At 42.5% G+C, this 27,918-nt stretch overlaps 2 protein-coding genes across 8 annotated transcripts; both read right to left on the bottom strand.

The window, feature by feature from the left end:
• Positions 1–117: 117 nt before the first annotated feature.
• On the bottom strand, positions 118–9,852 carry LOC118417762 (NEDD4-binding protein 1-like). 2 transcript variants are annotated; one of them, XM_035823467.1, is made up of 11 exons: positions 9,308–9,852; positions 8,640–8,819; positions 7,638–7,727; positions 7,420–7,482; positions 4,694–6,221; positions 4,004–4,190; positions 3,429–3,647; positions 2,836–2,943; positions 2,114–2,227; positions 1,643–1,790; positions 118–403 (listed from the first exon to the last, which is right to left on the bottom strand). In XM_035823467.1, the coding sequence occupies exons 1-11, from the start codon at positions 9,497–9,499 to the stop codon at positions 299–301; spliced, it is 2,934 nt and encodes a 977-aa protein (XP_035679360.1). In that variant the 5' UTR covers positions 9,500–9,852; the 3' UTR covers positions 118–298. The 2 variants fall into 2 exon arrangements, with proteins under 2 accessions (XP_035679360.1, XP_035679358.1); XM_035823465.1 differs by lacking the exon at positions 7,638–7,727 and having other exon boundaries at positions 119–403; positions 7,420–7,572; positions 9,308–9,851.
• Positions 9,853–10,851: 999 nt separating this feature from the next.
• On the bottom strand, positions 10,852–25,314 carry LOC118417674 (oxidative stress-induced growth inhibitor 1-like). 6 transcript variants are annotated; one of them, XM_035823315.1, is made up of 8 exons: positions 25,249–25,314; positions 17,952–18,159; positions 16,052–16,185; positions 15,459–15,650; positions 15,105–15,196; positions 14,623–14,679; positions 13,574–13,775; positions 10,852–12,951 (listed from the first exon to the last, which is right to left on the bottom strand). In XM_035823315.1, exons 2-8 carry the CDS (start codon positions 18,037–18,039, stop codon positions 12,109–12,111), a joined length of 1,608 nt encoding a protein of 535 aa, XP_035679208.1. In that variant the 5' UTR covers positions 18,040–18,159; positions 25,249–25,314; the 3' UTR covers positions 10,852–12,108. The 6 variants fall into 6 exon arrangements, with proteins under 6 accessions (XP_035679208.1, XP_035679209.1, XP_035679211.1 ...); XM_035823316.1 differs by lacking the exon at positions 25,249–25,314 and adding an exon at positions 21,357–21,438; XM_035823318.1 differs by lacking the exon at positions 25,249–25,314 and adding an exon at positions 19,986–20,071.
• Positions 25,315–27,918: the final 2,604 nt, after the last annotated feature.

Raw genomic sequence — 27,918 nt, 5'->3', positions numbered from 1 at the left:
TTGCCTTTAATAGAGATTAAGAAATGACAGACAGTGAGAGATCAGACCAGGGTTGTAGCCAGCACCGGTCCTTCCGTCCTTTGACGGAATTTTGCAGCTGGGGACAAAAAATTTTTTTGCCCATTCCATCCTCTGTGAGCAAAATTTAACCCTCAAAATGCAGGAAATAGCATTTCAGAGGGTCTAGATTTCACAATTTTCCTTGAGACCATGCCCCCAGAACCCCCTAGGATGCTGCGCCAAAGCCATTCAAAATCAAGAGGACGGAAAATGATTTCCGGCTGGCTACAACCCTGGATCAGACATCCACGTCGAGCACCATGGCGCTGACAGCATTCAGGTCCACCATCTCCGGGTGCATCTGCAGAACACGCTGGATCTTCTCCTCCTGGCCTGGGAACACCTGAGGATGAAGGTTACAAGTGGAAATCATTCAATAACAGAAGGGTCGATAATATTGAGCGCAAAGGCATACTTGTATACTTTTGACAAAAATTTAAACAGCATACACACAACTTAAGTTCAATTAGCTTGGGAAGCTCTGTCTCTTTGTCAACCCGGAGAACCCTCTTGGAGTTTCTCTGTCACATGACGATTGATGGACATCGTCAAGACACAGTCATACATGTAGGTCTCTGATAGTATGTTGCATACTTGTATGTTAAATGAATTGAATAACACTATTATTGTTGTTGAATATGATTCGAAAATGTAGTACTTCATGAGCAAAATTATCAGGTCTAATACATTACCAATGGTATTTTTTGAAAACTTTTTTTCACCCTTTTGCACTTTTATAAGGCAGAAGGGTCGATAATATTGAGCGCAAAGGCATAGTTTTTACTTGTACCTTGATTAAATAGCACTATCATTGTTGTTGAATATGATTTGAAAATGTTGTACTTCATACAAGACAAGTGTAAGAGCAGGATTGACAATGAGAGCGTAAACCCACTCCTTAATTTGCTCATGTGTAGGAAGTTACTAGGAACCAATCGGCGCCCTCGTCCAAAATTTGGACGTCAAGGTTCCAAGATAGAATAGCAGAGAAGAAACTGTATATAGTGTATAATAAAAGTCTGAGCAAGAGGCGACTGTATATAGTGTAAACAAACATCGGAGCGAGCTACTATCTGGATGGTACCCAGTAGAGGAGGGTACTGGTACAGAAAATTCAGGTACAGGTACGGTCAAGGTCCAGTCCGACCGTCCAGAGGATCAAGTCCAGGTCCAGACCTGAACCTTAATGTCTGTGAAAACTTGTGAATGTTCAATACTCCAAACAATGGTCCATTTTGCTACAGAGGAATCTGTTTGACGGAGTATTCGACCTCTATAGGCATTTTAAGATCCCATCTCAATGTAAACAAGACTTATATCTCTGATAACTTAGACCAAGTTTGACTGTAGAAACTTGGTAAACGACTATCAACTCCTCTACTTTGCTCATTATTTTCTTGGGCCGGTAAGCCCCAAAACACATGAACGTCTGCCGGTACAATCTGTTGATTTTCTAATTAGTTCAAAAGTCCAGTCCATTGATTTTTTTCAGGTCCGTTTTTTTCTGGCTTGGTCCAACAAGAAAAATGGTTTTGTACCAGTATGCCCTACCGGTACCCGTAGTACCCAGGCTAATAGATACCTGCATGAGCTCCTTAAACAGCTGCTGCTGCTGGGCCGGACTAGTGGCGGCAGGTGCGGCAGGTGCAGCAAGTACAGCAGCTGGCAGGTTGTTGTTCCAAACCCCTGGATGAGCGGCCTTGGGCCCTTGTAGTGGGATGTTGTGACCTCTAAATTTCATCAAAAACGTGTTGTGTTATCAGTGATCTCATTACCAGTTTACTCTACACAGCAACACCCACCCCTGATGAGACGTCCAGTATGCAAACGTGGTATCCTGGGGTGCCTAAGAATCATCATTAAGAATACTCAATAATTTTACTAAATACTATGCAATTTTAGTTGATTTTATACAAGATTACGAGCATACCGGTACATAGCAACATTAAAGTATACTTGATGACCTTACTGGTGAAGTTCATAAGTATAACTTACAGGATATGCAAGTACCGTATGTTTAATACTTTATGCTAAGAACCAATTAGCCCATTACCTGTGTCTTTTCTGAGATGGTTTCCTTAATAACTCATCCAGACTTGGCCCATCTCTGCCTAAGGGGTCATCTGGGGGCATGAAGCGGTCACCAACAAACGTGTACAGCAATAGTCTGTTAAAAAATAGGGGTGATAACTTTTAGCATTTGGATGTAACCTGATGAGAGTCAGAGGTGTAAGTTAAAAGAAAAAGGAACTGGCAAAAGTTCTAGAATTTCAAACATTTTTGTCTCTTAGTGTATTCACAGCATACATGTATACTGCTATCTTCTTATTCTGTACATAGCATTCTGTAAAATATCATTACATTGAATTGTGCAAGAAAAAACTGTGACCTAGGTATGGAATCATAAACCACTGTATGGAATCAGAAAGTAGTTAGGACAAATACCTTGTATATACACTCTACATGTAGAGTGAATAGCTCTATTCGTTACAAACCCATTTTCCATCATTTAAGATATGCGTAACTCAAATATTTTCTTGATTGCTAAAAGTCCATTGTTGACATGGCTTCTGATAGACAGGCCTAAAAAATGTGAGGAAGTCTTTTTCTGGATTAAGACTTTTGAGAAGCTTCCTTCTTGGCAGTACAGACACTGTTCAATACCTTGTCAAGTCAAGTTGAAAAGAAGTAAGAGATTGTGTTCAACTCAACAAGGATCAGAAGCTTGTTGGTAATAACTTGGAAATGCTGGATTTGTGGCTGTACGAGCTGTACCTGTTCTCAATAACATCCCTCCAAGCCTGAGACTCGTCCAGCAAGTCCCTGTAATTATCGTTAGACACAATCACCCCTCCCTTCTCTGCCGCCAGACGTACGATGTACCTGGGGAGAAAAACAGACCAAAATGTGCATCAATAAAGTTTACACATGAGATCATAAAAGCAGTCACTCAAGCAACTTGATATGTATATGTATATGTATAAGTCTGGGCTTTATGCAGTAACAAGCTACTGTACTCAATCAATTTGCATCAACCTAGTATCTTGTTTCCTATTGCACTACCTCAAATTTGTCTTGTTTGGACACCCTAGATTTTATGTTCTCTACTGCATGTTGTCCAGTGGTGTCTCTACTTTGACTGAAAGTAACATCTTGTTCAGGTTAGTGGACCCCCTCAGAAACTGACCAAAGTTGAAGGGGTCTTTAGATGAAATAGAATAGAGTAGAATAGAACAGAATAGAATAGAACAGAACAGAATAGAGTAGAATAGAATAGAACAGAATAGAATAGAACAGAACAGAATAGAGTAGAATAGAACAGAATAGAATAGAATAGAATAGAACAACAGAATAGAATAGACATGTACCTGTCATCATATGAGGCAACAGTTTTCCCCTTGATGCGTCTGGATGGTGTGAAGGAGAGCAGACCTTTCTCTTCTAGCAGGATCATCAGGTTGGTCTCTGTTGAGCACCCCTTTCGGTAGTTGGGCACGAAAACCGTGATGTCACGGTGGCCCCGTTTCCAGAAGTATTCCACGCAGATAGCGATGCCACGGCTGGAGAAGTTCTTCTTTTTACCATGGCTATAAAAAATATTTTTCAGTGTTAATTCATTCTTAATTTGGACAAATGTATCAATGCAGCATCAGTAATTCTAAAGTATATACACTTCAGAAATTTAGGTGTTCAAAACAATCTTGAAAAGGCCTCTAACATTATGCTTTTTATGGAGCAATATCATGGCACCTGGTGGAACTACGATTATTGATGTTACTATTCCTTATCTATCAACATATCAACCACTGGCTATGTGGCTATGTGTTCTCCTATTAAAGTTTAAATGCTAGTATTGGCCTTAGGAAATGGGGTCTGGCTAAAGAGCCACTGTACACTGTGCACTGTACATGTATAACGAAGCTAGTGGAATGATGACAGTTACCTCATAGCAACATTACTGCCATCGATGACCACTGGTCGGAGGTTGTCATCCCCCGGACCATCGGGCAGGTCCAGCTGGTAGTCTCCCATCTTCTGGGGTTTCTCCACCGGCTTCGGTACAGCTGTTTTCTCCTCAATGTTAGCAGGCGTCTCCTGGAACTGTCTGCCTTGCCTCTTCGGGCTGACGACTTTAGAGGTACACAATGTAACGTTAGGATGTTAGAAATGTTTCTAACATGTATGAATACAGTAGAAAATATTTAGAATGTCAAACAGATGTTACAAATAGTTCTAAACAGTCACTTATTACTGTTCACTTCACTCACGATTTTGAAAGTGTTAGAACAAAAGGCAAGCATCACCCTCTTCAATCCTATGACCATTTCTTTGTATTGTAGGTTTTATCTACCCTGTTGGATTGGATTACAGTAGCGAAGACATAAAAATGCAACATCACGATTGCTCACGAGCTCATAGAAATGCTGCATCATGTTTAGATTCTGCTAGGGTGTATTTCTTTGTGCCACCCAAAAATAAGGATCCACAATGTGAATTGTATCTGCAGTGTTTATAATTGTCATGAATAGGAAATAATGTGCTAAAATGCGCACCTCAAAGTCAACAACATGAAGATGTTTGTCATCAAGAATATTTTAGTCTTGCCACAAAAATTCTACTTAAGTTTAAGTACCTTGAAAGGGAGGGTTTCCAGTTCCGACTGGAGCACTCTGGGTGGCACTAAGAGGAGTCCTGTTCCAGTTACTGGCCTGAGGCTGTCGGTTTTGTGCAGCCTGGACCTCCGCAGCCAGGCTGTGGTAGGGTCGCACCATGGCGCGCTGGGGGGTCGGCAGGAGGGCCACTGGTCGCACCATCGCCTGGTTCATGTAAGGGTTATACCTTAACGGAGGAAAGAAGTGTGCAGTAGGCATGTTCTGGGGAGCCTGAGGTCTCAACCTCACATCCACAGGCTTGCTAGGAACATTGCTGGGGAAGAAACTTCTTGTCTGAGGCAAAACAACAGCTCCTCCTGCTTTATTGTTCGATGCCTCACCAGAGTTTGTTCTTTCCCGTCCCTCTTTTTTCCCTCTTTGTCTCTCCCTGTTGATATTTCTTACCTCCTGAAGCAGTGCAGGGAGACTCGCCTCCTCACCAACTCTACTCACCGCCATTGCTATTTCCTCATCGTCGTACCCAAGGTCTCGACAGATCTTACAGGAGGAGCTGATGCCTTCACTCTTTTGACCACTTTCTTCTGCTGTCTTTTTGCTGTTCTGTACCCCAGTGACATCATCATCACTGACTTTGTTTTGCTCTTTGTCATCCCCTGTTTCCATGACAACGACATCTTCACCAGAGTTTATCATCGCTATGTGGTCCAGCATGGTGTTGACGTCAACCTCAGTCCCTAAGTCTGCGATGGCGCGGTCCACAAGACGCTCGGGTATCTCGAAATCTCTCGCAAAGTTTTTCAGCAATCTGATGTTTTCCTGGTCGTGTGGTTTCTTGGTGGACACATCTGCTGCGTTCTCAGTTCTATTTACTTTAGGTGTGTTTTTTATATTAGCAGCTTCACCCTCCGAGGAAACCGGCATCTCCACAATGTCATCATCACTGCTTGCTTGTCTCTTTTGCTGCTTGTCATCTGCTACTTCCATCGAATCATCATCCTCACCATTTTGATCGCTGGACTCAAGTTTGTCTATGTAATCCAGCAAGGTGTTAACGTCCACATCCGTACCCAGATCTGCAATGGCGCGGTCCACAAGCTTTTCAGAGATCTGTAGTCGCGCAGCAAAGTTTTTCAGGAACCGGATATTTTCGTGGTCCTGCATGTGGGGAGACGCAGTCTTGAGATGACTGACTCTGTCCTCAGGGGAACCGTCCGCAGCCTCCGCTCCAAAACCAAACAATCTAGAAGTGCTAGCCTGTGGGAAAGGACCAGTTTCTGAAGGAATGTTGTTTGCCCAGCCTTCTCCTTTGTCTGACATAGTGCCACTATTAAAAGAAGGAATGCCCATTGCTGTCATGTCTTCTTCATCGACACTATCATCGCTCTCTGGTTGATCCTTCAAACCACTGATTTTCATTGGAGGTTCGTTTTCCGCAAGTTCAAGCGAGCTGTCTGAAGACTCCTTGCCAGAATCTCGAGACATGGACACGTCTTCTGCACCCTCCTCAATCCACTCCATCAGCAATTGTTTCACAGCTGAAGGCAGGTCCTGTAAGAAGGTACAACAGATAACAGTTAAGGTCCTGAAACAACCAGAGGGGCGAGTAAGAACAGAAAGAAACAACACCCCGACTCCCGGGATTCGAACCCGCGCCGAACCCGGGCAGCCGGATCACAAATCGAACGTGCAAACCGTTTGGCCAAAAGGCTTAAGCCATTAGGCGTCTTCGGTTTAGCAGTCCTTGAACACCACTGTTACACTACTCCCCCTTTTCTTTTCAAGATTCGTCCTCGAATCTCCGAGATCGACATCCCTGTGTGGCACATACTAGCCTGTTAATCACAGGGCCGGCGTGGGAACCAGTGAAACAACCAGAGGGGCGAGTAGAACAGAAAGAAACAACATCCCGACTCCCGGGATTCGAACCCGCGCCGAACCCGGGCAGCCGGATCACAAATCGAACGTGCAAACCGTTCGGCCAAATGGCTTAAGCCATTAGGCGTCTTCGGTTTAGCAGTCCTTGAACACCACTGTTACAGTCCTATAGCCATTTTTGATTCTGCTGATCTAGGCATGTATGGACCAATAATTGTCAGAGAACTGTCTGTTACCATGGTGTTAGTGGTTGTGATGACTGGTTTCCATAGAGACAGATAATCCTGAGCTTCTGTTGGACTGATTTACACAGTGATAAAGAATCGTGAACTCCTATATACTGGTAGAACTGGGAAAGGGAAAGGTTATCTCGAGTGAGAGGTGTACGGTCACAAGCTCTAAGCTCAATATCAAAATCTCACTCAATGGAAAAATCTTACTTGCCCAATCGGGTAAGTCGGGTAGGTCATGCACTTGTCCAATCAGCACTTTTACTTGCCCTGGACAATAGGGCTAGCTAGTGGACTTGTCCAATCCTGATTTGTCAAGACAACAAGAAGAGTTTCAGCTACCTGCAGCTGCCCATCGCAGAAAGAGCCGTCACAATCTCTTTTGCATATCAATTCACAGCTAGGATATAAAAACTCTCACCAACAACATTTCTCCAGTGTCACTTCTGTCAGTGATAGTTGTCTGAAACATCTGACCGTTTCAAAAATCATATCTAATTGCTTGAGTAACTGCTTTTGGGCATATCTGATTACCTGGATGTCTAACCTTCATCGACGCATCATATCCAGCTGTTTGAGTAACTGCTTTTTGGTATATCGCTGGCTATATTGGTCAAGAGAGCAGGAAGAGGTTCAGCTACCTGCAGCTGCTCACAGACGGAGCCGTCGCCGATGGTCTGCAGCAGACGTCTGAACCTGCGGTCCTGATCCAGACTCTCCCTGGTGGCTGCTGCCTTCTCACTGCCCCTGTACACAGACTGGAGGTTCTCTAGCGTAGAGACAGCCATCATCACCTGGGAACAAACCGTTACAGTCGTTCTTAGTCATTAGTTACAGTCGTTATTAGTCATTATTAGTCCTGATCCAGACTCTCCCTGGTGGCTGCTGCCTTCTCACTGCCCCTGTACACAGACTGGAGGTTCTCTAGCGTGGAGACAGCCATCATCACCTGGGAACAAACCGTTACAGTCGTTATTAGTCATTATTAGTCCTGATCCAGACTCTCCCTGGTGGCTGCTGCCTTCTCACTGCCCCTGTACACAGACTGGAGGTTCTCTAGGGTGGACACAGCCATCATCACCTGGGAACAAACAGTTACAGTCGTTATTAGTCATTATTAGTCCTGATCCAGACTCTCCCTGGTGGCTGCTGCCTTCTCACCGCCCCTGTACCCAGACTGGAGGTTCTCTAGGGTGGAGGCAGCCATCATCACCTGGGAACAAACCGTTACAGTCGTTATTAGTCATTAGTCCTGATCCAGACTCTCCCTGGTGGCTGCTGCCTTCTCACTGCCCCTGTACACAGACTGGAGGTTCTCTAGCATGGAAACAGCCATCATCACCTGGGAACAACATCTTACTATCGTCAGTCGTTATTGTCATTAGTCGTTATTTGCAACAGGACTGGCTTTTTGGATGATCCTGTTACTATATGGCCTATTGTTGTCAGTTTTCTATTTTGTCCCCTTTTCCTTATATCTTAAAGTTAAAAACACATAAAAAAACAGCTGGGGCCGAACCTCTGCTTGGAGAGTACACTACTGCTAGGCCTGGCCGGAGGTTACTTGGAACATACTCATCCTGGAACTGGTGTATGCTTTGCCTAGCCCCACACATGCTTTGCCTAGTCTAGCCTGGGTACCATCCGATTTCTACCGGCAATCCTTACACTCGCTACACACATGGGTTAGCTCATTACGTGACGTCATCACCAAACGGAAGAGACCTAAGCGGTCCCAGACGTATTTTTTTAGGGTAGCGAGTGTAAGGGGCCCCGGTAGAAATCGGATGGTACCCAGGATACAAACAGTCATGTGTGGATCTAATGTAGGGAAAGCTACAGTTCCGTTTAACCATCTGACCTGCAGGTCTGTCCCGCTGACATGCAGCGTTCCAACGTCCGTCACCATGACAGCCGCGCCCGACAGGCTCTCCACGGCGCGGTGCCAAGCGCCCCCTGCCCCGGCCCAGATGCAGTGCAGCGGCCGGGAGTAGCTGACGTCCATCTCAACTGCTGGACTGCACAGAGCCTTGATATAATCCTAGGGTAACAAGTTCAAGTTTACAGTTTCACAAGAATAAGGAACCGTTTGTTGACACTGGCAAAGGTGCCATTATGAATAAACATGTTCTATGACATCACTTATCCATCCCTAACAATACGGCTGCCTTTTTGTCTTATCTTCTTGCATTGGTTTTGTTGCATAATGTAAATCATTGCAGTGCTTTGCAGAACAGATTAAAGTTAACATATTTTAAGACAATTCAATCTCTACAACTGGGTAAGGCAAGAGCTGTTAACAGGTCAAAGGCATTCACCCTTGACCTTGCGACTGCATAATCAGAATCCCGAACCTACGTATTACCATTCAGGGATGGTTTCACTTTTAGTTTCCTTGTCTCAAGACTTTTGGTGGCTTTACTGTGGTTTCATCAAGTATGTAGGGCGTGGTCTTGCTAATATACTGAAAGTACAGTAAAAGCGGGCCATGTCAGGTATCATAACTAACAGTGAGAGACTTAGTTTTACCTTAGCCCTGGCACGTCCAGTACCAGGGCCCTCCAGCTTGACCCACTGCTGTGACAGCTCCGGCGTGGTGGGCAGCAGACTGACCGTCACCCCGTGCGTCCTCTGCACCCTGGGCAGCGCTCGCACCAACAGCGCCAGTCTGTCCTTCGGGACGGTCAGCTCATCGGCTTGGTGACCCTCCGATGACGCCATCTGTTATGCTTAGAGCACTACTGATTGTCTTAAGTCAAAGACGCATGAACAAGGAGGTCACAGTCTTCACGTAACGTAATACAAACTCCAAGTTTCGATATAATTTTCAGAGTGACGCTACAACCAGCTGTGGGAGTGGGGACCGAAACAACGCTTCAAACGGGGAAAACATCGCAGCATTGTGACGTGAAACTGTTCCCTAAGGTTTCATGTCTCAGTTACAATCACCTTTTCTGCGTTATGTTTGGATTATGAGTCATAATAAACACCTGAATCTCGTGACTTCCTCCCGAGACGAAATCCACGGTCTGAAATTGGCATTCTAACCGTCCCATGATCCTCTGCGCTCGTGGGTTGTTCACTTCCGGGTTCTCACAGAATCAAAACAAACACACGTGTGGCAATTGTGCGTTATGATTTCTGGACGGAAAATTAACAACAACAAAAAACAATCACATTTTTTGGTACTTGTTAAGTGTCCGCAACAAATTTAAATAGACTTAAGGGGCCGAAGGAACATGACCTAATGTCATAACAGAGAAATGCCATATAAAAGTGTGTCTTCAACTTTTCAATGTTTCATGGTCAGAAATATCTTTCGACAAATTAATGTTTAATACACACACACATATATATATATATATATGTGTCACAGAATGACAGGAAGGTAAGGACAAAATGTCGGAGTAGCAGAATGGACAGTATATAGAGTTCAGATGTGGTAGAATTACTAATTTGACCAAAGTAAAGTACGTCAACCCTGACAGACATCCCAGGTCGTGGGGTTAACGGAAGAGGCTACTGGTAAAAAGGGATGTTCTTGATTTGACTGTGTTTCTGCATTTAAACGTTTTCCATGCGCCAGTCATGTTCACTGTAGAGTGACAAAAAGACATCAATGGACACAGATGGTAATTTATTTCATCTCTGAAGTCAACTAGGTTGCCGCTTCAACAATGTTATTATCAAACCCTTATTTGCATGATCTATGAACTTGAATCAAACAAGACATAGGAGAAATGTTAAGAGAGGTACAAGATATTCGTATTTATTACCTAGCAGAGCAAATGTGTTCTCACATATCATATGATGAAAATACTGTCAAGAAGTCTAATAAAACTAAATTCAGGTATGATGTACACTTTGTTTAGAGTACATGTAGCCAAGCAAACACTACTGTAACAATATAATGAATGTAGAAACTTACAAGTAGACAATTTTGTTGTATCTCGTCTGTTATACATACTGGTGAAAGTATTCACTTGTTTCCTTGCTATCAGCCTCTTCCCCCACCAGTGCATAATCATATAAAGGTTTGACTTAACAAGAAAGAGATGACACCAGACAACGGGTTTGATACAAAATTGGTTGGAAAATTTTATTCTGACATTTACATACAACTTCAGTAAAGCATACTGTGTCCGTTTCAGTAAACAGATTTTTGTGTTTTGTACACAAAATTGCATCCGTCATAAAGTGTATCACAGGTTCAAAGTACACAACTTGTCAAAATCTAAGTCACAGTCTTTCTTACAGCATACGAAAAATGTAGTTCCTCAGATTGGGTCCATGATTGATTGATTGAATCTTAATTTTGATTTCAATATTTACATATTGTCTTAGACACAGACATCTACATCTTGCATTCCATCATTTTCATTGAGACAATTTCACAATTCATACACACATATATCAACCTGGAAAACTTTTCTTTATCCATCCAATTATACATGTACATATACATTCAGAAGATAAGAGCCCTAGCAAATAAAATGTCAACAAAGAAAAAGTTAACATATCCTCTCACCTAAATCTTAGCAACACCCATGTACATAACTCTGACTAAGAGTTTTAAATCCAGCTGCCTTCCCTCACCCCACATGCACACTACTAAAATGGTCCTAATCCGTTAACAGGACTCAGACAATAAGTTGTGGTCCACTGTTCACTGTACTTTTCCAAAAGAGCTGGTACATAGCACCTATCTTCGTTGGCACCATCAGTGGAGAATTAGCTAAATGGTTGAGTTCATTTGAGCTAAATTGGTTTGAGATCAGTTTTACTTTATGCTGGGGGATCAAGCTGTTTTTGAGTGTGAGGGATTGCTGGCTCATATCATATGTTACTAACTATCTTCCCTTCTGCACAGTCCTGAAGGTAGAATAGCCTCAAATACAACATTTATAATAAAACAGCCTTGTCCTCCCAGATTTCCATTGCAAACAAAAACATGATAACAAAAACCAACTTAAAGACAACAGTCCACCGTTCCACTATGCAAAATATATACAACATTTGCCAGTAGCCATTTCAAAAACGATTGCACAATATACCAACAAGTATCCATTGGACATTGTCTGAAAGTGTTGGTTTGGTTGAGAAATGAGTGCCTGGTGGGCCAAGTTAAGTCCAGACTTGCAATTTTCACTACCATTAGTCTGATCCTGTATATTCCTGAGATATGATGCATGAATTTGGTACCTGTTGCAAAAGTTGCAGATTCTAGCTCTTGAAATAAAGTCTAATGGGGGGTGGGCAGACAATGCATGGAACCTTCCCAAAGAAGCTCTGAAATTCAGGGGGGTACAGATGGTACTAAAGATGCTGATCTACAGCTTAGTAAGATTATTATTTTCCATCGTTGTTTTCACCAAATGACTTGCAATACCCAAAGGTCCTCCCTTCACGAACCTGACAAAGTTATCTCCCGCCAGAGGCCCTACAGCATACAGACCCCGTGCCTTAGCACTCTCAAACGTGTAGGGGTCCACGTCTATGGGGTTCTTCTTACAAGAGACTTGTTTGGTACTGTCTACAGCGAACTCCATCCCATTGTTTCCCAAGAAAGACAAATTCGGCCTTGCACCGATCAGGACAAGGACTTTGGAGACGGGGACCACCTTCTCAGGATCTTCCATGATCCTTCCGATCAGGCCCCTCCTTGAAGGTCCCTTAAGGACACACTTCCTGCCAGCCCTCAATTCCACTACTTCATGTCGGGGGTAGCTCTTGTACCCGGGGTACCCTTCCTTACTCTTCATCATCTGGTACACCTTGTGGTACTCCGGGTACAAGCCGTCCGGGAGAGTCCGGAAAATCAGGCTCTGGTCTTTGACGTCCCTCCGGAACACGTGGACTACGGGGACCTTACACGACCGGAGACACAAGATGGCATCCGCCGCGGTCAGCCCCGCCCCGACGACCATCACTGGGTCGGAGTGTTCATCCAGTTCTCTGTTTGCTATAGCCTTTTCGATTTCCCTGAGGTCGTGAACGATGACTTGGTCGTCGCCGTCTCCCGTCGTCAGGTCAAGCCTGTTGGGGATGTCGGTGGTTCCGGTCGCCATGACGACGTGGGGCGCGTGGTAACAGAACGGCTGCTGGAGGTCACCGACCTGCAGGACACCTCTCACTTCCCACATGTTCATCCGGCAGCACTCCGGCCGATGGAGCTGTGATAGTGAACACAACACTTGGTGTCAAGTTGGGCAACATATATAAAAACTTACAAATGTCAACCAGATCATCACCTATGTTTCTGTTGTTATATTGACCTACATCTACCTTCTGTAGAAGGATTTAAGTATTACGATTTTTGCTGGATGGTTCAGGTGTCTTTGCTAAATGATTAAATGATAATAATGATTTTTTTTAAACAGACGGTAAGCATGCATGTCTATATCAGGATGTGCAATCACATATACATGTATATGTTGTGCAAAGTATTCAATTCATGTACAGTTCAGTTGTGTGATCACTAGAAAGACAGAGGACTATGAATATCAATGACATATTTCCGACTTAAAAACTCAACTCAGATTTAACCCTTTAACTGCCAGAGTTTCAGCCCAATAAAACACACTCAGTGCCAGGATTTGGTGCCAAGATTTGACCGCTGACCTCCAAAAAGAAACCCCCCGACAAGGCTGACGCCCCTAACCTCCGGCTGTCACATCTGGCCAGCTGGGGAATACCCTATCCTGGTTATATCCGGGACTGGCACACAGGACATATATTTGTATGCCAGATATATCAGGGCTTGGTAGTTTAAGTGTTAAGTCCCACAGCCAGTACCTGACACGATGCCTCCTGTTCCCCACTCTCCTGGTTGATGAAGGCACAGTCCACCACCAGCCGCCGGACAGACGTCACCGTCGACCCAACCAGGAAGTTACTCTCCAGGCCCATGTGCTTCACGTAGTCACTGTAGTACTGTGCCACGTCCGAGACGTACGCACGGTCCTGACGGGCACAGTTCACGCCGCCGTGCTGAGATCTGGAGGAAAGAGACAAAATAATTCTTTACTTCCACGAAAAGTAGTTGGTTTGTAAATGTCAAACTGAGCCAATAATAAAAACAGAGTTTTTGGACAAAACTGGTGAGAGACCAATGATTTCAACAGTGCCTGAACATGCTTATGCCTGAACATGATATTGACAGAGAAAGCCCAAAGAATCCCAGATTCTCATGATGCTTTGTAAAGTGAGAAGGTCAGATACATGTAGTTATAGCAATAGATATTTGAGTTGGGGGAATAGTATTCAATTAGTAGGGAAATGTGTTCACTCATTTTTGGTGCAGCTGACCACTGGTAAAACATTAAATAATCACTGATGCTGCTATTCACAGAGTTGATGCATGAAGTTACATTGCAGCAATTTTGACAACTATACAACATATACAGTGTGTCAGACCTTAGCCTCAAGGAGGTTCAACAGTTTAAGTAGATAAACATAATCTCCAAGCAGATCTCCCAGTTGCAAACTTGTTCAATTGGTCAAAACAGTATCCATGGGTCAAGACAGTCTCCAAAGACCCAGTGCTCCATGACCTTGAAATATGTTATAATTTTGCTTTTCTATGTCTGCTTGGAGATAAGAAAAAAGGGTACTTTAGAGATTGTAATGAGAAGGGAGTGGGAATATACATGTAGCCTTTTTTCATCCACTTCGAGACAAGAGAAACGGTACCAGATAAAGGACAGGGAGAGATTGTAATGGTAAGGGGGGGGGGGTGATATTAGAATCAGTAGGAGAGAAAGCGGGGCCCAGCAGCGAGTCAGTGAGAGATTCGAGATCCGACAGAACAACCAGACCAGTGTAACGAGAATTTGGCTGGATACCTTGGCAAGCTAATGCAGTGTGTATGGCCACATCGCATGCAAGTCCTCTTCCTCTCACTGTGGTAGCAAAAAGTGTCATTCAAACTAGCTAAGATGAGTTAAACACAAGATGTATCTTATACATTGTTAAGATTAGTGGCTCTCTTGGGATTTATGGGTCTTCCATATACCAGCATTATATAAATAAAGCTGCTTTTTCAAAATCCCTAAAACAGTTACCTTACAGTTCCCTAACCTTGACATACAACTATTCTCTACTTCTTAATTTTGTTATTGTGTTAAAAGTCATATGATCAGTAGTTCACTGACTGTCCCTAGTGACTACATAGTAACGTCATGGTTATGCTTGTATCCCGTCTTACTAAGAAGGGATACAAGCATTAAGATAAAATCATGTAAGTCTTAATTTAGTAAATATCCAGTACTAAATTGTGTTCTCATCAGTTTTTGGTGCCCCTGTGAGACAGTGTGAGGGTGCATACCTTCTGTGGTGCTGGGCCCAATGTCTGAAGTCCATCTGGGGCAGCTCCATCCAGTTTCCCAGACTCAGGGTCAGCATGGATCCATCCATATTCTGGCAAAAAGAAATACAGTTGGTCATCCTGTGATGGGAGAGAAGCCATGGCCCAATACAAGTGTTATGTCTAAGTGCAGCTATACCAGCTATACAGATATGGAAAATAATATGTTATGTATAAGGGTAGTTATACTGGCTACGTAGATACAGAAGCTGATGTGTTAATTCAAAAGGCAGTTATACCAGCTATACAGTTCCAAAGCTAATGCATTAATCCAAAGGGCAGTTATGACAGCTATATCAATAAAAGAACCCTCACATGCCAAGCTCCTCCCGGTGGTCCCCTCCCCAAGACCACATGTGGAATGTTCCGAGCTGGATGGTGGTTCCACTGCAGACAGGAGGGCTCATCCATTCCCAGGTCTGCGTTGGGGTGGCACAGGGTGTCCATCAGCAGGGCAACCGGGTTGTTAGACCTGCCCTCTAGCCCCTCTGATAGGTACTGCAGGTCCTGATTGTCAACACCACCAGATAAATCATGACAAAACTATACTTTGTCTGACAACACATAAAGGATTGGGACCGAAATGTTCTCTTTTTTTTTTCACTCTGTCCAGTGAAATGGAGTGTCTTGGAGACTATGTATATGTGCTGAGATACTTCTGAATTGGCTGAACTCGGTCTTTAATGTTTGAGAAACCTCATTTTCAGCTTTGGTTTCACCTATGTTAATTTCTGTACACTATCCCTTTCATAACATGTATATTTTACTTCTGTGAAGTAAAACAGTCGAAACTGAACACATCTTTTGTAAGTCCTGTAGCTTCTGCTTACCCTGTTGTCATACTTGTATAGAAAACAGACTTTGGAGTTCTGTGCCTAGCTCAAAACATTGGAAGAGTTGAACATTACCTGCTGGAGTATGGAACATTCCTGATTCTCCCGTAGCTTGTGCTCCAGGATGGGGTTGGGATGGGGGTGGTTGTTCACGTAAGGCCAGTTCCCCGACAGCAGGTAGGACAGACAGATTCCTGACGGACCATTTCCTGTGAAACAGATTAAAGAAAACTTGTTAAAACAAAGTCACTGGTATACATATATATATCATAAGATCAGTTCTTTTTTTTTTTAAGACTTAACCATTTTCATACAGAATTTCATTGAGAATTTGTAACAGGTGGTATTAATGTGTTGAAAACATTGGTGTGTACCATGATGACGTACTAGTATTCATGTATATTCTACAGATACACAGTTTTTATCTAGAATGGATATTTTGATGGCGTAGCATTAAAAAATCGTATGGAGCTGAACACAGAAAAGCAAGACAACCAGCATGGGTGACCGCATTAAGAGGCATGACCGGTCCCGCAGGAGCCAGATACGTGACGGCTAACTGCATTAGAAAAGTTACTTTGATTTTAAATTACATTGTTAATGCTTGTGTCAATGGAGGAATTCAAGGGACTTAAGAATGGGGCCCACCATGCATGGACAGGTGGCTACAATCCAAAGCTTTTACAGTTTTGACTGCTATGGACTTTATCCCTGAATAGATCATTTTTGTAAGGAAGGTGACAGTGTAATTATTTAGCGCGGAACCCTTCAGAAGGCAACTTCACCAGAAACACAAACATAGGAGCCACCATTCAACATGTGGGCCTTTGAATGCCTGGTGGGAGGGTGTGGTATTTGAACAGTTCCAGCGGTTAACAATGTTTGCAACAGGTGGGCGTATTTGGTTGCATGAGTGGTTTCTCCTCCTTACCTGTTAAATAAGAGTTTGCCACTGAATAGGTTTCATAAATCATTGGCAAGGACCTTGCAAGATAGGGTATGTGGCAGGAAATCTTGGTTAATCAACAATCATATCAATTTAATTTTCACCTAGTTTGATCCTAAGTGCAGGTGATGGAACACATATTTTTTTGCAAATGTCACGTAATTCAGTTTTCACCTGCAAATTTGGATACTTTAGTATTTCCTGCCTTGCTTTGTCTTGCTGTTATACTTTGTGGTTCTAAAACTAAAAGTCTTAAAGAACACACCACATAACCCAGCAACCTGTAAAAAAATGCTTCAACCTCTTTTATACGGCCCAAATTACAATTAAGAGACACCCAAAATATTTTTGATCCTGCAACAGGGGCCTTCAACAAACAGCCAAACTGTTTTTTTATCGTCCAACATTCATGGGAGGCTTTTAGCATTTGTCAAAGGGATTGATTTGATATTAAGGGATTTATTTGTTTGATTTCTTTTCTTAAGAATGCTGAAACCTTTGAATAGGTGGTGACGCCAGCACTAAACCCACTCTAAGTTATGACATAATCTGTTTGTCATTCTGTTTGGCATGACTGATGTGTCCAGGTTACAGTTTAATTACAGGGTCTGTAGTAGGTCAAACGAGAAGGAGAAAGTACAGCAGAACAATGAAATAAGAACATTAAGAACATAGGACATGCTGCAAATTCATTGAAGTTTGCAGTGCATAAATTGTGCAGTAGTGAAAATCAAGACTTTGTAGTATCTTTTGTATCATATTTTGAAACAACATGCACTGTAGTGGTAATGGGAGACAGCATGGGTGATGAGAGGGAACTGCGAAAAGGACAAACTTAAAAACGTCAAACAAATTTCCAAATTTACAATAGTTAGATATATATCTTCAGACAAAGGACGAAGCAAGACACTTTTTTGTTAGCTAGTAGTATGGCTTTGCTACGGGTCACATATCTAGCCAAGCACACATACCAGGTCACCCATACTCTTATCTATAAGTGTGCTGCAAGAGATGACATAACCACCCTACCTATGATGACGACATCAGTGTGCAGGACCCCGGTACACGTCCCCTGACTCCCCGGCAACTCCTGGACCTCCTCCATTGTCTCCTTCATGTCTGAAGACTGGTCACAAATGTCAGGTGAGGAAGACAGTGGGATGGACCGAGTGTCCCTGTCACTTCACATTCCAGGGATCACACACATCCGGGCACAAGATGACCGATCGCCAGACTTCTGTACATGGACACAGCAAATAAAAGCATGGGTCGTTAGCTTTTCAGGTTGTCACGGATTCATCTACAGGTAACAAAGGCCGAAGCTGTAGATGATTGACTACATTCAAAGGTCTCTATTTGTCAAGACGGATTCCTGACCAAACAGCATTAGATTGGCTCCCCTGGAGATGCGGTGCATTGCAAGAATGCGTCTGAGGATCTGAACGCCATTGGTGATGAAAGATTAGTATTCAAACAATTTGCATTTGGTCTTTTGTATTAAGGTGAAAGATACATAAGATTGAAAAGCAAAGCTCAGTATGCTGCTATGACCAAGGGCTGTCTCTAGGACCCGTCCCTCAATCTTGCGATGCATATATTTACTTGTTGGAACAGAGGATAATTTCACCCTGTGGAGTTTTCATGACATGAAATTGATGAAAATTTATTTTCGTAAGCTTTAAAAGACAGATTTAACAACGACAATTAACAACATTTTCTCCCAAACAATGAGCGGGATAGAAGAAAATCTAATGCTGCAGACAGTCCTGCTGGTAGCACAGCTGTGCTTAAAGTTTATCTAGTTGAAGTTAAATTAATTGATGTGGTACAATCAATAATAATTATTGACAAATCTGCATCCATTGCAGCAAACAAGGACAACCAAACAAGGATGTTATCCTTGAATTTAGTGTCCATAACACCACTTGATTGACATGTCACAGGACCTCATATCAATCTTGACATTTATCAGATTGTCTTTCTTTAGACTTTACTAAATTAGGGAACACTTTGGTTAGACTAATTAAGGACTTGTTCTCAGACCTAAGTCTTTGTCAATTAGTTAGTTACCAACGAGTGAAGAGGATGGTTTCATTTTATGTGTCTGTTGTTGTTCTGTTTTGCCTACGTGTCTCTCAACAATAGAAGACAACACTTAGTCCACTGGAGTATTAAAAGATGGCCAGTAAACGATCCTACCCTCTGAGTCTGTGCACTCGCAATTGCCCTGGGAAACCAGACTGATTCGAGCCAGCATGGGAAGGGATTGCTACCGATCCCGGCCACACGTGCCCCCACAATTTACACCTGCCCTATGATCCAGCTGGCCCCACTATCGCTTGCCTCTCGCAAAGGGAAAGGGCTGCAAAAACCTCCTGGTGGCTAAACTCCCCGGATCTCATTTTTTAGATTGGCGGGCAGACTGCCTTGGGCCGCCAAAGAAACCGCCTGGCTGCAATGTGGGTCTGGCACCCAGGGTAGCTCTTTACTTATCGAGCAAGGTTACAGGACCAGGCAAGGCTCTACTCACAAGCTGTAGACTTCACTATGAAGGCTAACCGTTAAGGGAGGGTAAACACTCACGCATATATTGCTGTCATAGGTAAACACACAAGGTGAGGTGAGGACAAATCCTCCAAACCATGGGAAAGTGCTAGTAGTAGAGCAGGTCTGACCTGTACTAAAAATGTCAGGTCACGAAACATAAAAATGACAGATCAGCCACTATAATTGTACAGCAGACAACTCTGCCATCCACCTGCACCCAACCACCTGTTCCCACAAATATCTAAATACTGTAGTAAATACATGTATACAGTCAATCTTGTACTAATGACCACCTCTCTATCAAAACCTGACAAATGTGACCACTTTCGGGTGGTCCCTTCGATATTTTTCCCATTGACACAAGCATTAAGGAACCTTTCTCTACATAGTGACCACCTGTCCACCTAGACCAGATTTTCTCGGTCCCGAGGCTTGACTGTCCAGCACGTAGTACCAAAAGTACTCAGAGAATCAGAAATCTAACCTGAGTACAAGATGTCACAACCTTGAACAAACCTGACAGCACAGCACGGCAAGAATGAAATGTAGACTCCCTTCTCAATTATACCTCAGCTCAAGGACTTTTGTGCCACGCCTCTTGCAATCAGCTCATCTTTTGTCTGTGCACACAACAGTTGTCACGCTCTTGTAGAACAAGTAAAACTGGTCTTACACCAATGGTGGGATATCTCTATCCAACGAAAGGCTTGGCTCAGGGTACATCTCAAAGGCGTTTGAAACTTACACCTCTCTGGATTGTCCTTCAATTCATCTAGTCGTCAATGCCAAAGAAAATCTAAAGGCTTCTTTATGTAAGGAAGAAACAAAAAGTTCTACCCCTACCTTAGAAAAGGCATCCCTATACAGTCAAAACTGCCCAAAATGACAACTCTGGGGACCAATAAAATGTGGTCTATGCAGGGCTCTAGCCAGCTCAACATTTTTTTCCGTCAGCCAATTCCCATTGTCGCGAAAACACTATTCCAGGAGTTAGACTTAGAGAGACTGAACTGAGACCTTGAAAAACGGGTTTTAATGAGATTATCGTATGCAAAAGGGCACCGACACACATTATCAACAATCATAACAATAGCAAAACAAACAGTGTGTGGCTTTTACGGCCTTGGACGGCGTCCCCAAGCAGCCTGTAGCTTCCACCAAGGAGCTTTTATCAGATTTTTGCCCGTCAAAGTTGACGGATTGGTTTTAAAAATTTTCCGTCACACGCAGCAACTTTCCATCAATTGACGGAAAAACGGACGCTGACTAGAGCCCTGGGTCTATGTGGACAGATGGTTGCCATAGACAGGATTCTCTTAATGCTTGTGTTATGAAAGATTATCTAACGGACCATCCAAGAATGTTGTGGCCAGGTGGTACATGTATTGGTGGTCACTTATACAGGCTTGAAAGTTCTGTTCATAATACATCTGGTGTATAAATAATCAAAATGGGCTACGTACTGCTCCAGAGTGCTGATTAAAGTACACTCCTTCTCCCTGGACTGTTCCCGTGCTGATTTTGCAATTCAAAAAAATTTTTGTTTACTAATCAAAATATTATCATTACTCAACAAATTGAGCTGTTGTGACCCAATGCACTGAATACAATCACAGACCAAGGACAGACACATAATTATCAACCTTCTCCCTACTGCCTACCCTATAAGTACAATTTTAGGCCAGAGCGATACCTCAGGTTGTTTGAAGTTTGGAAAAAAAGGTGCTGCTTTAAGTCAAGAAGAAAAACATACTGATTGCAAGCTCAAATGAAAATGTAAGCCCGCATTGCCCAAAAGGAGCTATTACTGTATCTGCATATAAAACTGGCATCTAATAAATCTATCTAAGTCGAAAAAAGGTTATAAAGAAAGGAATAGAACCTCACATTTTCAGAGCCAGCAGACAATGCTCAGATTTAGTCCCAGAGGAATGTCCATATGACAAAGTGTTAAGATCCTATCACTAACGCTCCAACACTTGGAGTTGGAGGTACCACTTTGAGCATGGGTGGGACAACTTCAAACAGTGAAAAAATAGCTTTTCAACCACCTCATGCTAGTCTTTTCCTACATCAAGCAAGATGGTTTTCATAGTAAATATTTCAAAAGATACTATGTTAGCAGTCACTTGTTGGGTGTCTGCCACAATTTGTTTTTTTCTGGTAGTTTAAAATGACTCCACACCCATTTTGGAAGCTACCAACAATTTGCCTAGTCACGCTAGTCCTGACTGTTTCAATAGCTAGCCCTGCCCACCTATCCATTGGCAACCAACCAGTGAAGTGCCCTCCTTTCCCTCAACGACCTACTGGTTGCAAATGCTACTCTCCAAGCAGAGGTTTGGCTCCGGCTGTTTTTAGACGTTTTTTCGGGTTACTTATTTTGTACCATTTCTTTATGTCTCGCGGCCATGATACATAAAATGATAAAGAAAACGGTAGCCCCCCCCCCCCCCCAAAAAAGAGGCTAAAATTAAAAGCAAGTAGAAAAACAGCCAGAGCCAACCTCTGCTTGGAGAGTAGCAACTGCAAGTATGGACAAGTTGTTGTTGTTGTTCTTCAACATCTATTATTTCGCTAGACTCTCTTGGTGCTTGTTTTTACTTGCATGGTTTAGTTTTGAGTTTAAGTCCATTATCTCTCTTGGTATGTAACTCTTAGTGACTTGTGCTTGGGGGTTGCTGGAGGTGCTTCAAAGAGCACACATTGATTCTGTGCCTACCCTTGATGTACTGAGAGAAGTCCACTGGCTTTATTGCTGGGGGCAAGTAAAAGTGCTAATGCTTTGATTATATGGATGACATCTGCACGTGCATCAATTTTCAGCCATTTCCATAAATAAATAAAAAAGTTTTCAACCATACTGTAAATCATACAAAGCAGCTACAAAATAAGAAAATATATGCCGTGGATTGCAAAAACAAATATCGGAAAACATACACTTATGTCACAGAATATTCCAAGATAAAGTAAGCGTGAATGAACAAAAATGAAGAATCTATTGTTCGGTATACAGTACCATATTCTGTGTGTTCAGTCATATGTACAACCTTCCTGACCGCTTACATTTCATAATGAAGGCAACTGGTTTTGGTCAAACTTTTTTTTTATTCGCAAGCTTGCATCAGTTTTTGGGTTCCCAGAGGATGTCATCCATAAAATCAAATCAACATGGCCTAATGGGGCAAGTGCAAGTCGTCCTGTACTTGGCCAATCCTGTGTGATTTGGGGGGTTCGCTTAAAAGGCCAACCAGGCCAGTCCACCTGGCCTGTCTACCTGGCCTGGCTATCACATCAGGCTACTCAGATCCCCCCCCATTCATAGCCCCATCATATGGCACTCAGCCAAAATAGCTGATTGACAGGCATAGTAATTGCTAATCCCCAACACTGCCAGTGACCTGAGGTTGGCCTGTCCACTGGCTGGACCCTTCGGGAATGTGTCTGGGAGGCCTTCCTTGCAGCTGTTAGGAACACATTCAAGTACTAGTACTGTACCTGTCCAGTACTGTGTTTTGTAGATGCTTTAGGGTGTTAGACCTAGAAAACAGAGGCCCTGGGTTCAAATCTATATCTATTTAAATCTACTAGTAAATCCTTTGACATGTCACAAAAGCTGTGCTGGTAATACAGGACTTTCCCCACTCCAAATTGTACAAGGGGGTTGGAGAGATTATAGGGCTTATTCAGTCACGTGATCCACCCTCCGGACGCCATGGCAACGAGTGAAGTCGGCCATTTTGGGGTCCACTTTGAGCGCGGCTCACAGCGGCTCGCTATGCAACTCTAAGTAAAAATTGAAAATATTTCTTATGCAACGCACAATTTCCCTTCAAAACGTTTAGGTTCATAATCAGGATGTGCTATCTTGTGGTGGGATGTTGGTCTAGCACTGGTAAATCCTACACACATCGGGTAACAGTTAAGTTTGTTTCGCGTTTCTCGTGTAACAAACAAGCAAAGCCGGGACGGGAACGAAGTCATGTACTAGTGCTACGACTCGGAAACAAATGTGGGTTTCTGCCATAAGTAGAGCTCATCTTACTGGTAGAACTTGTGTAGTACAAATTTTGTATCTGAACAAGACAGTAAACGATGGGTCAGATAACTTTCAACGGCGGTGGACTGGGTACCTACTCCGGCACAACGTAAATACATGTACATGGACCATCGCTACACTCCACTAAAGCAGGAAGAACAAAATAGAGCCGCACAAACAGCGAAGCCAAGAAATGATAGGAAGAACATATTCCCAGGTTCTGTGAAGAATTTCTATGAAACAAAAGTACAACATTTAACGTTAATAATGGCTATCACAGTGTCTGTGAACAACAACGTCACAGCTCACCCACAAAATTCACTATCAACTGATACTCCACTGTCACTGTTGCCGTGCTCAGGCGGGGACCCGGAGTGGGTCAAATTTTCCCTCACTCATAATGGGAAAATGGGTAATTTCCACCCGATTTATGTAGTGGAAATAAGATTTAAGGTTGTAGACTCTTTGTATAGTCAAACATCGTGCAACCCACTTCACTTTCTTCAGACACTTGGAGACCCACGCTGTACATTGTTGTACTGTAGCGCATGGACCCCAAGATGGCGGCGCACGGGAGCAAGGGGTGATGACGTCACGTGAATAAGCCCTATTGACAGTGGAAGGGGAGGATTGGGCTCAGTGTCTTGGACACAAAAATTGTACAGTGGATAACAATCTACAGCCTCAAAAAGGCTATGTGACTACCGAGATTGTATATGTCAACATGGCATACTAGCATAGAGAACAAGGAAGTACATGTAATTATACCCCCCTTGGTCAGTACAAGTTTAGCTTTACAGTGATTTATCAATTTTATGCTCTTCCTTCTTGTTGCACGAGCTGAGTTTCTGTTCTAGAAGATAGATATTCAATAAAGAAGCTAATTTCTGTTGCTGGCAAGCCCATTCTTACACACACACACACATTCACACGCACACAAACATACACACACACAGTACTGGTACTTGTGTTCCTGACACACTGCAAGGAAGGCCTCCCAGACACATTCCCAAAGGGTCCAGCCAGTGGTGGACAGGCCAACCTCCGGTCACTGGTAGTGTTGGAGATTAGCAATTACTATGTCTGTCAATCAGCTATTTTGGCTGAGTGCCATATAATGGGGCTATGAATGGGGGGATCTGAGTAGCCTGACATGATAGCCAGGCCAGGTAGCCAGGCCAGGTTAAGCCTTTTAAGCGAACCCTGATTTGGGCCACTATTGGTATACATACTAACCTGACTATTAAAATTGCGCTCGTAGCAACCTGCCTTGCCTGTTATTCAAACACACTGATAGCTGTCGAGTCTCTCCGTAATCTTGGGCCAAACATCTAACGTTAACCATTTTGGTGTCTCGCCAACACCTATAAATCCACCCTGGTACAGCTGGTGTTCTCGATGGACAAAAGAAAATTTACAACAACAACAACAACCTATGAAGAAACTTATGTATAAAATGAGCCATTATTAAGTTATCTTGCCCCCCTTTAAGGAGATTGAGGAGACCATCTGCCGGTTTAATACAACCTCATTTTCCAACTTTCGACATAGCTAAGGAAACCACCCCCCCCCCCTTATAATTTTTACATCTCGTATTAAAAATATAAAAGGAAGTCCGTAAACCAAGAAACGACCACGAACCTATCGGCTGCACTGTCTCAAGCTGTTTTGGATATGAAAAGAATAAGCATTGTGGGATTCCGTAGAGGGGTTCGCCCACAATTATTTAAATTTACTCACCGGCAAAAAATCACGCCATGCTTGCTTGCTGATCACATTGCATCACCGTACGTGAGAACGTTGACCTTTCCGGAATCAACCATTCAAGATTAGGGTGACTGTGCATTTTTGTCGGAATTAGGGAGTTTTTAAAAACATTTGCTTTATAATAAAACCTACAATTAAAGGGTGCTATCATTTAGTTTATCTATAAAAGAAAATCTGTCGACTATAGTGCATGATTTTGCAAAATATTTGTCTCCTGCATTTCGTCATAGAATCATCCGGTGAGGGATGACCCCTGGAGTCTGGGTCACATGTCCGGTGGGTTACTTGGCCTATATCTAAAGTCCATAGAGAGCTTGCTATGGAGGCTAGCTTATATCAAAGTTATAAAACGTCATTGGTAGTACACTTTGCAACCTGTACTCCCTGGCCAGCTAACTCCACTGGCATGCAATTTACCTATTCGGCCAAGGTTTTCATTTTCACCTCCTTAATTTGGCCAATTTCTTCTTTTTTTTTTCCAGCAACCTGTCCGCTGCGGAGCCTTGTAATCAGAGAAATCCTTTAATAGAGGCTAACATTTGCTTTAGTTTTCCAGTTTCAGAATTTCTAGGATGATTCTCAGACATCATTATTTGTAGCGAGGCGGTTATATGATTGGTTGAATAACTTTTTGTGCAAAGCAAATTCTTTGAGAATTAGAGATACAATAGAAGCCGCTTAATGGCACATCCTATTTGCCATCGTATTTCGTGCAATTATCCGGGTGGTGCAATAATGCGAAGTCATCCAGCTGGACCGCACTGGTTTGGGATTTTGGAATTCCGTGCAGTTAACAGTAGTGTGCGTTAATCCGTTGTGCAATTAACTGGCTTCTACTGTAGTTTTGAATAATAATGATCACTTACCACATGTGCAAGATAAGTAGAATTTTAATTGATGACACTTTCTTCTTTATGATTTGCTATTAATGTATGTCATCCTAAATGCTGTTGCTTAGATAATTAGTATTAGATATCATTATTCTTAGTTTTAGAAGAAGAAGAACTTTATTGCGCAACGATCGTACACGGTACAATGTATGGCAAACTTTAAAAAGGAGAAACAAACTTATCATCCTAAGTACTAAAACAAGTATCAAACTTAGTACATATGCAGATTATTAATATAGAATGAAATTGGCATCCTAATTTCTAGAACAATAAGAGCTAGCCTAAATCATTGATATTGTATTACAATCGAGTGGGGCTAATTATGAGTTTCGGCATTTTTTCTTATGACAAAGCAGTCTTTTATATATTTACCTATTTTAGCATTGTGGGAGTTGTTACATCTGAATATATAATCAAATCTGTCTGTAGCATTGAGTCTCTTAAAATCGGTTGTATTTGATTCGAGGGATGAGAATAACTCATTACGTGAAACATTGTACCTACTGCACATCATGACAAAGTGAAATTCATCTTCAATTTGCTATGGACAGAATGGGCAAAACCTTTGGTCCGGCGCTACATTATGATATCTGCCTGTTTCTATATTCAATTATGACTGCTGATTCTTTTTTTTTTTTTTTTTCTTTTTTTTTTGCCTACAGCATCCGGTGTTCCACACACCAGTTTTATACAGGAGGACAAGCTGCGTAAAACTGCACTGATACGTTTGATTCACTTATCCTGTAAAGGACTTTTTTCAATGAATATATATTGGGTTCTTTACATGCTTGAGATTTGTCTCTCCTCAAACACAGGGTGTCCAGATATGTACGTCCCATCCAAGATGACGTCCCTACACGTAACTCAAGCTAGGTGCTCATTTTGACTTGAGTAAGTAGAGTAAGATATTTTGTTATCAAGTGATGTACTTTATTCATGGTTGTTGAATTTCTGCTTCAGAAAATGACCTTACTTTTCGGAGGTGCCAGTCTCCACACAGCTTACCACATGGGGAAAGATCACACCAGCTGAGAGCCAACATGTACTCTATAAGCAGATGTTGGATGGAAAGATGGTCACAAGCATCTCATGTAACCTCTGTGCAGTGTAGCTGTTAAAAAGTGGCACAACTCTCGCACAGTAAGGTGTACGAATAACACTTGTTCATTGTTTTGCACGATGATCAATTCTTCAGACACTTGACACGGGGATGCTCAACAATTTTTGGAGCATTTTCTTGTCATGTAAAGGAGTATAGGTTAAATAGATTGCAAAGTGTTTTACTATCACTTACAGATTCAAAAATAAAAGGGATCCTGCACAATGATAGCCTTGTGTTCTAAGTCCTGACCAAGGGGGGCTGCCGAAAGGTAGCTGGCATCTCCAAGTGCCTCGGAACCCGAACACTCGGTATCATGTTCAGCTCCATATGATAATATTCTAATAACAATTGTAAATTTTATCAATAATGTTTGACCCACTGTTTGTCAAGATATATCATTCTTTGTTAGGCTTTCTTTAAAACTCCAATGTACGAATTCTGAAGAATAGATTGATGTGAGATGTTTTTCATTGATTGATAAAGGTTTGGGGGTGTTTCCATAATTGTTTTGCTCAAAACAAATGTTTTTTATTACTTTGACCTAACACCTGCTTAGATTCTTGTTAATTTTTCCATTGAAAACCCAGAATCTGCTAATTATTTCATCTCAAGACACATCGGACACTTGTTTGGAACTTAAACAGTGATTTT

The sequence above is a fragment of the Branchiostoma floridae genome, chromosome 6 (genome assembly GCF_000003815.2).
Source record: "Branchiostoma floridae strain S238N-H82 chromosome 6, Bfl_VNyyK, whole genome shotgun sequence".
Taxonomy (NCBI): domain Eukaryota; kingdom Metazoa; phylum Chordata; class Leptocardii; order Amphioxiformes; family Branchiostomatidae; genus Branchiostoma; species Branchiostoma floridae.
The sequence above is the reverse complement of the archived record's forward strand: the minus strand, read 5'-3'. Positions and strand labels throughout refer to the sequence as shown.

Excerpts from the sequence above, each read along its gene's own strand:
- LOC118417762 (XM_035823467.1), bottom strand. The coding sequence starts at position 9,499 with ATGGCGTCATCGGAGGGTCACCAAGCCGATGAGCTGACCGTCCCGAAG. Across the intron at positions 7,483-7,637 it reads CCAGGGAGAGTCTGGATCAG|GACCGCAGGTTCAGACGTCT; the intron begins GACTAATAATGA and ends AGTCTGGATCAG. Across the intron at positions 3,648-4,003 it reads GGCAGTAATGTTGCTATGAG|CCATGGTAAAAAGAAGAACT; the intron begins GTAACTGTCATC and ends TATTTTTTATAG.
- LOC118417674 (XM_035823315.1), bottom strand. The coding sequence starts at position 18,039 with ATGAAGGAGACAATGGAGGAGGTCCAGGAGTTGCCGGGGAGTCAGGGG. Across the intron at positions 16,186-17,951 it reads CACTGATGTCGTCATCATAG|GAAATGGTCCGTCAGGAATC; the intron begins GTAGGGTGGTTA and ends TCTGTTTCACAG. Across the intron at positions 14,680-15,104 it reads TGGGCCCAGCACCACAGAAG|TGAGAGGAAGAGGACTTGCA; the intron begins GTATGCACCCTC and ends TTGCTACCACAG.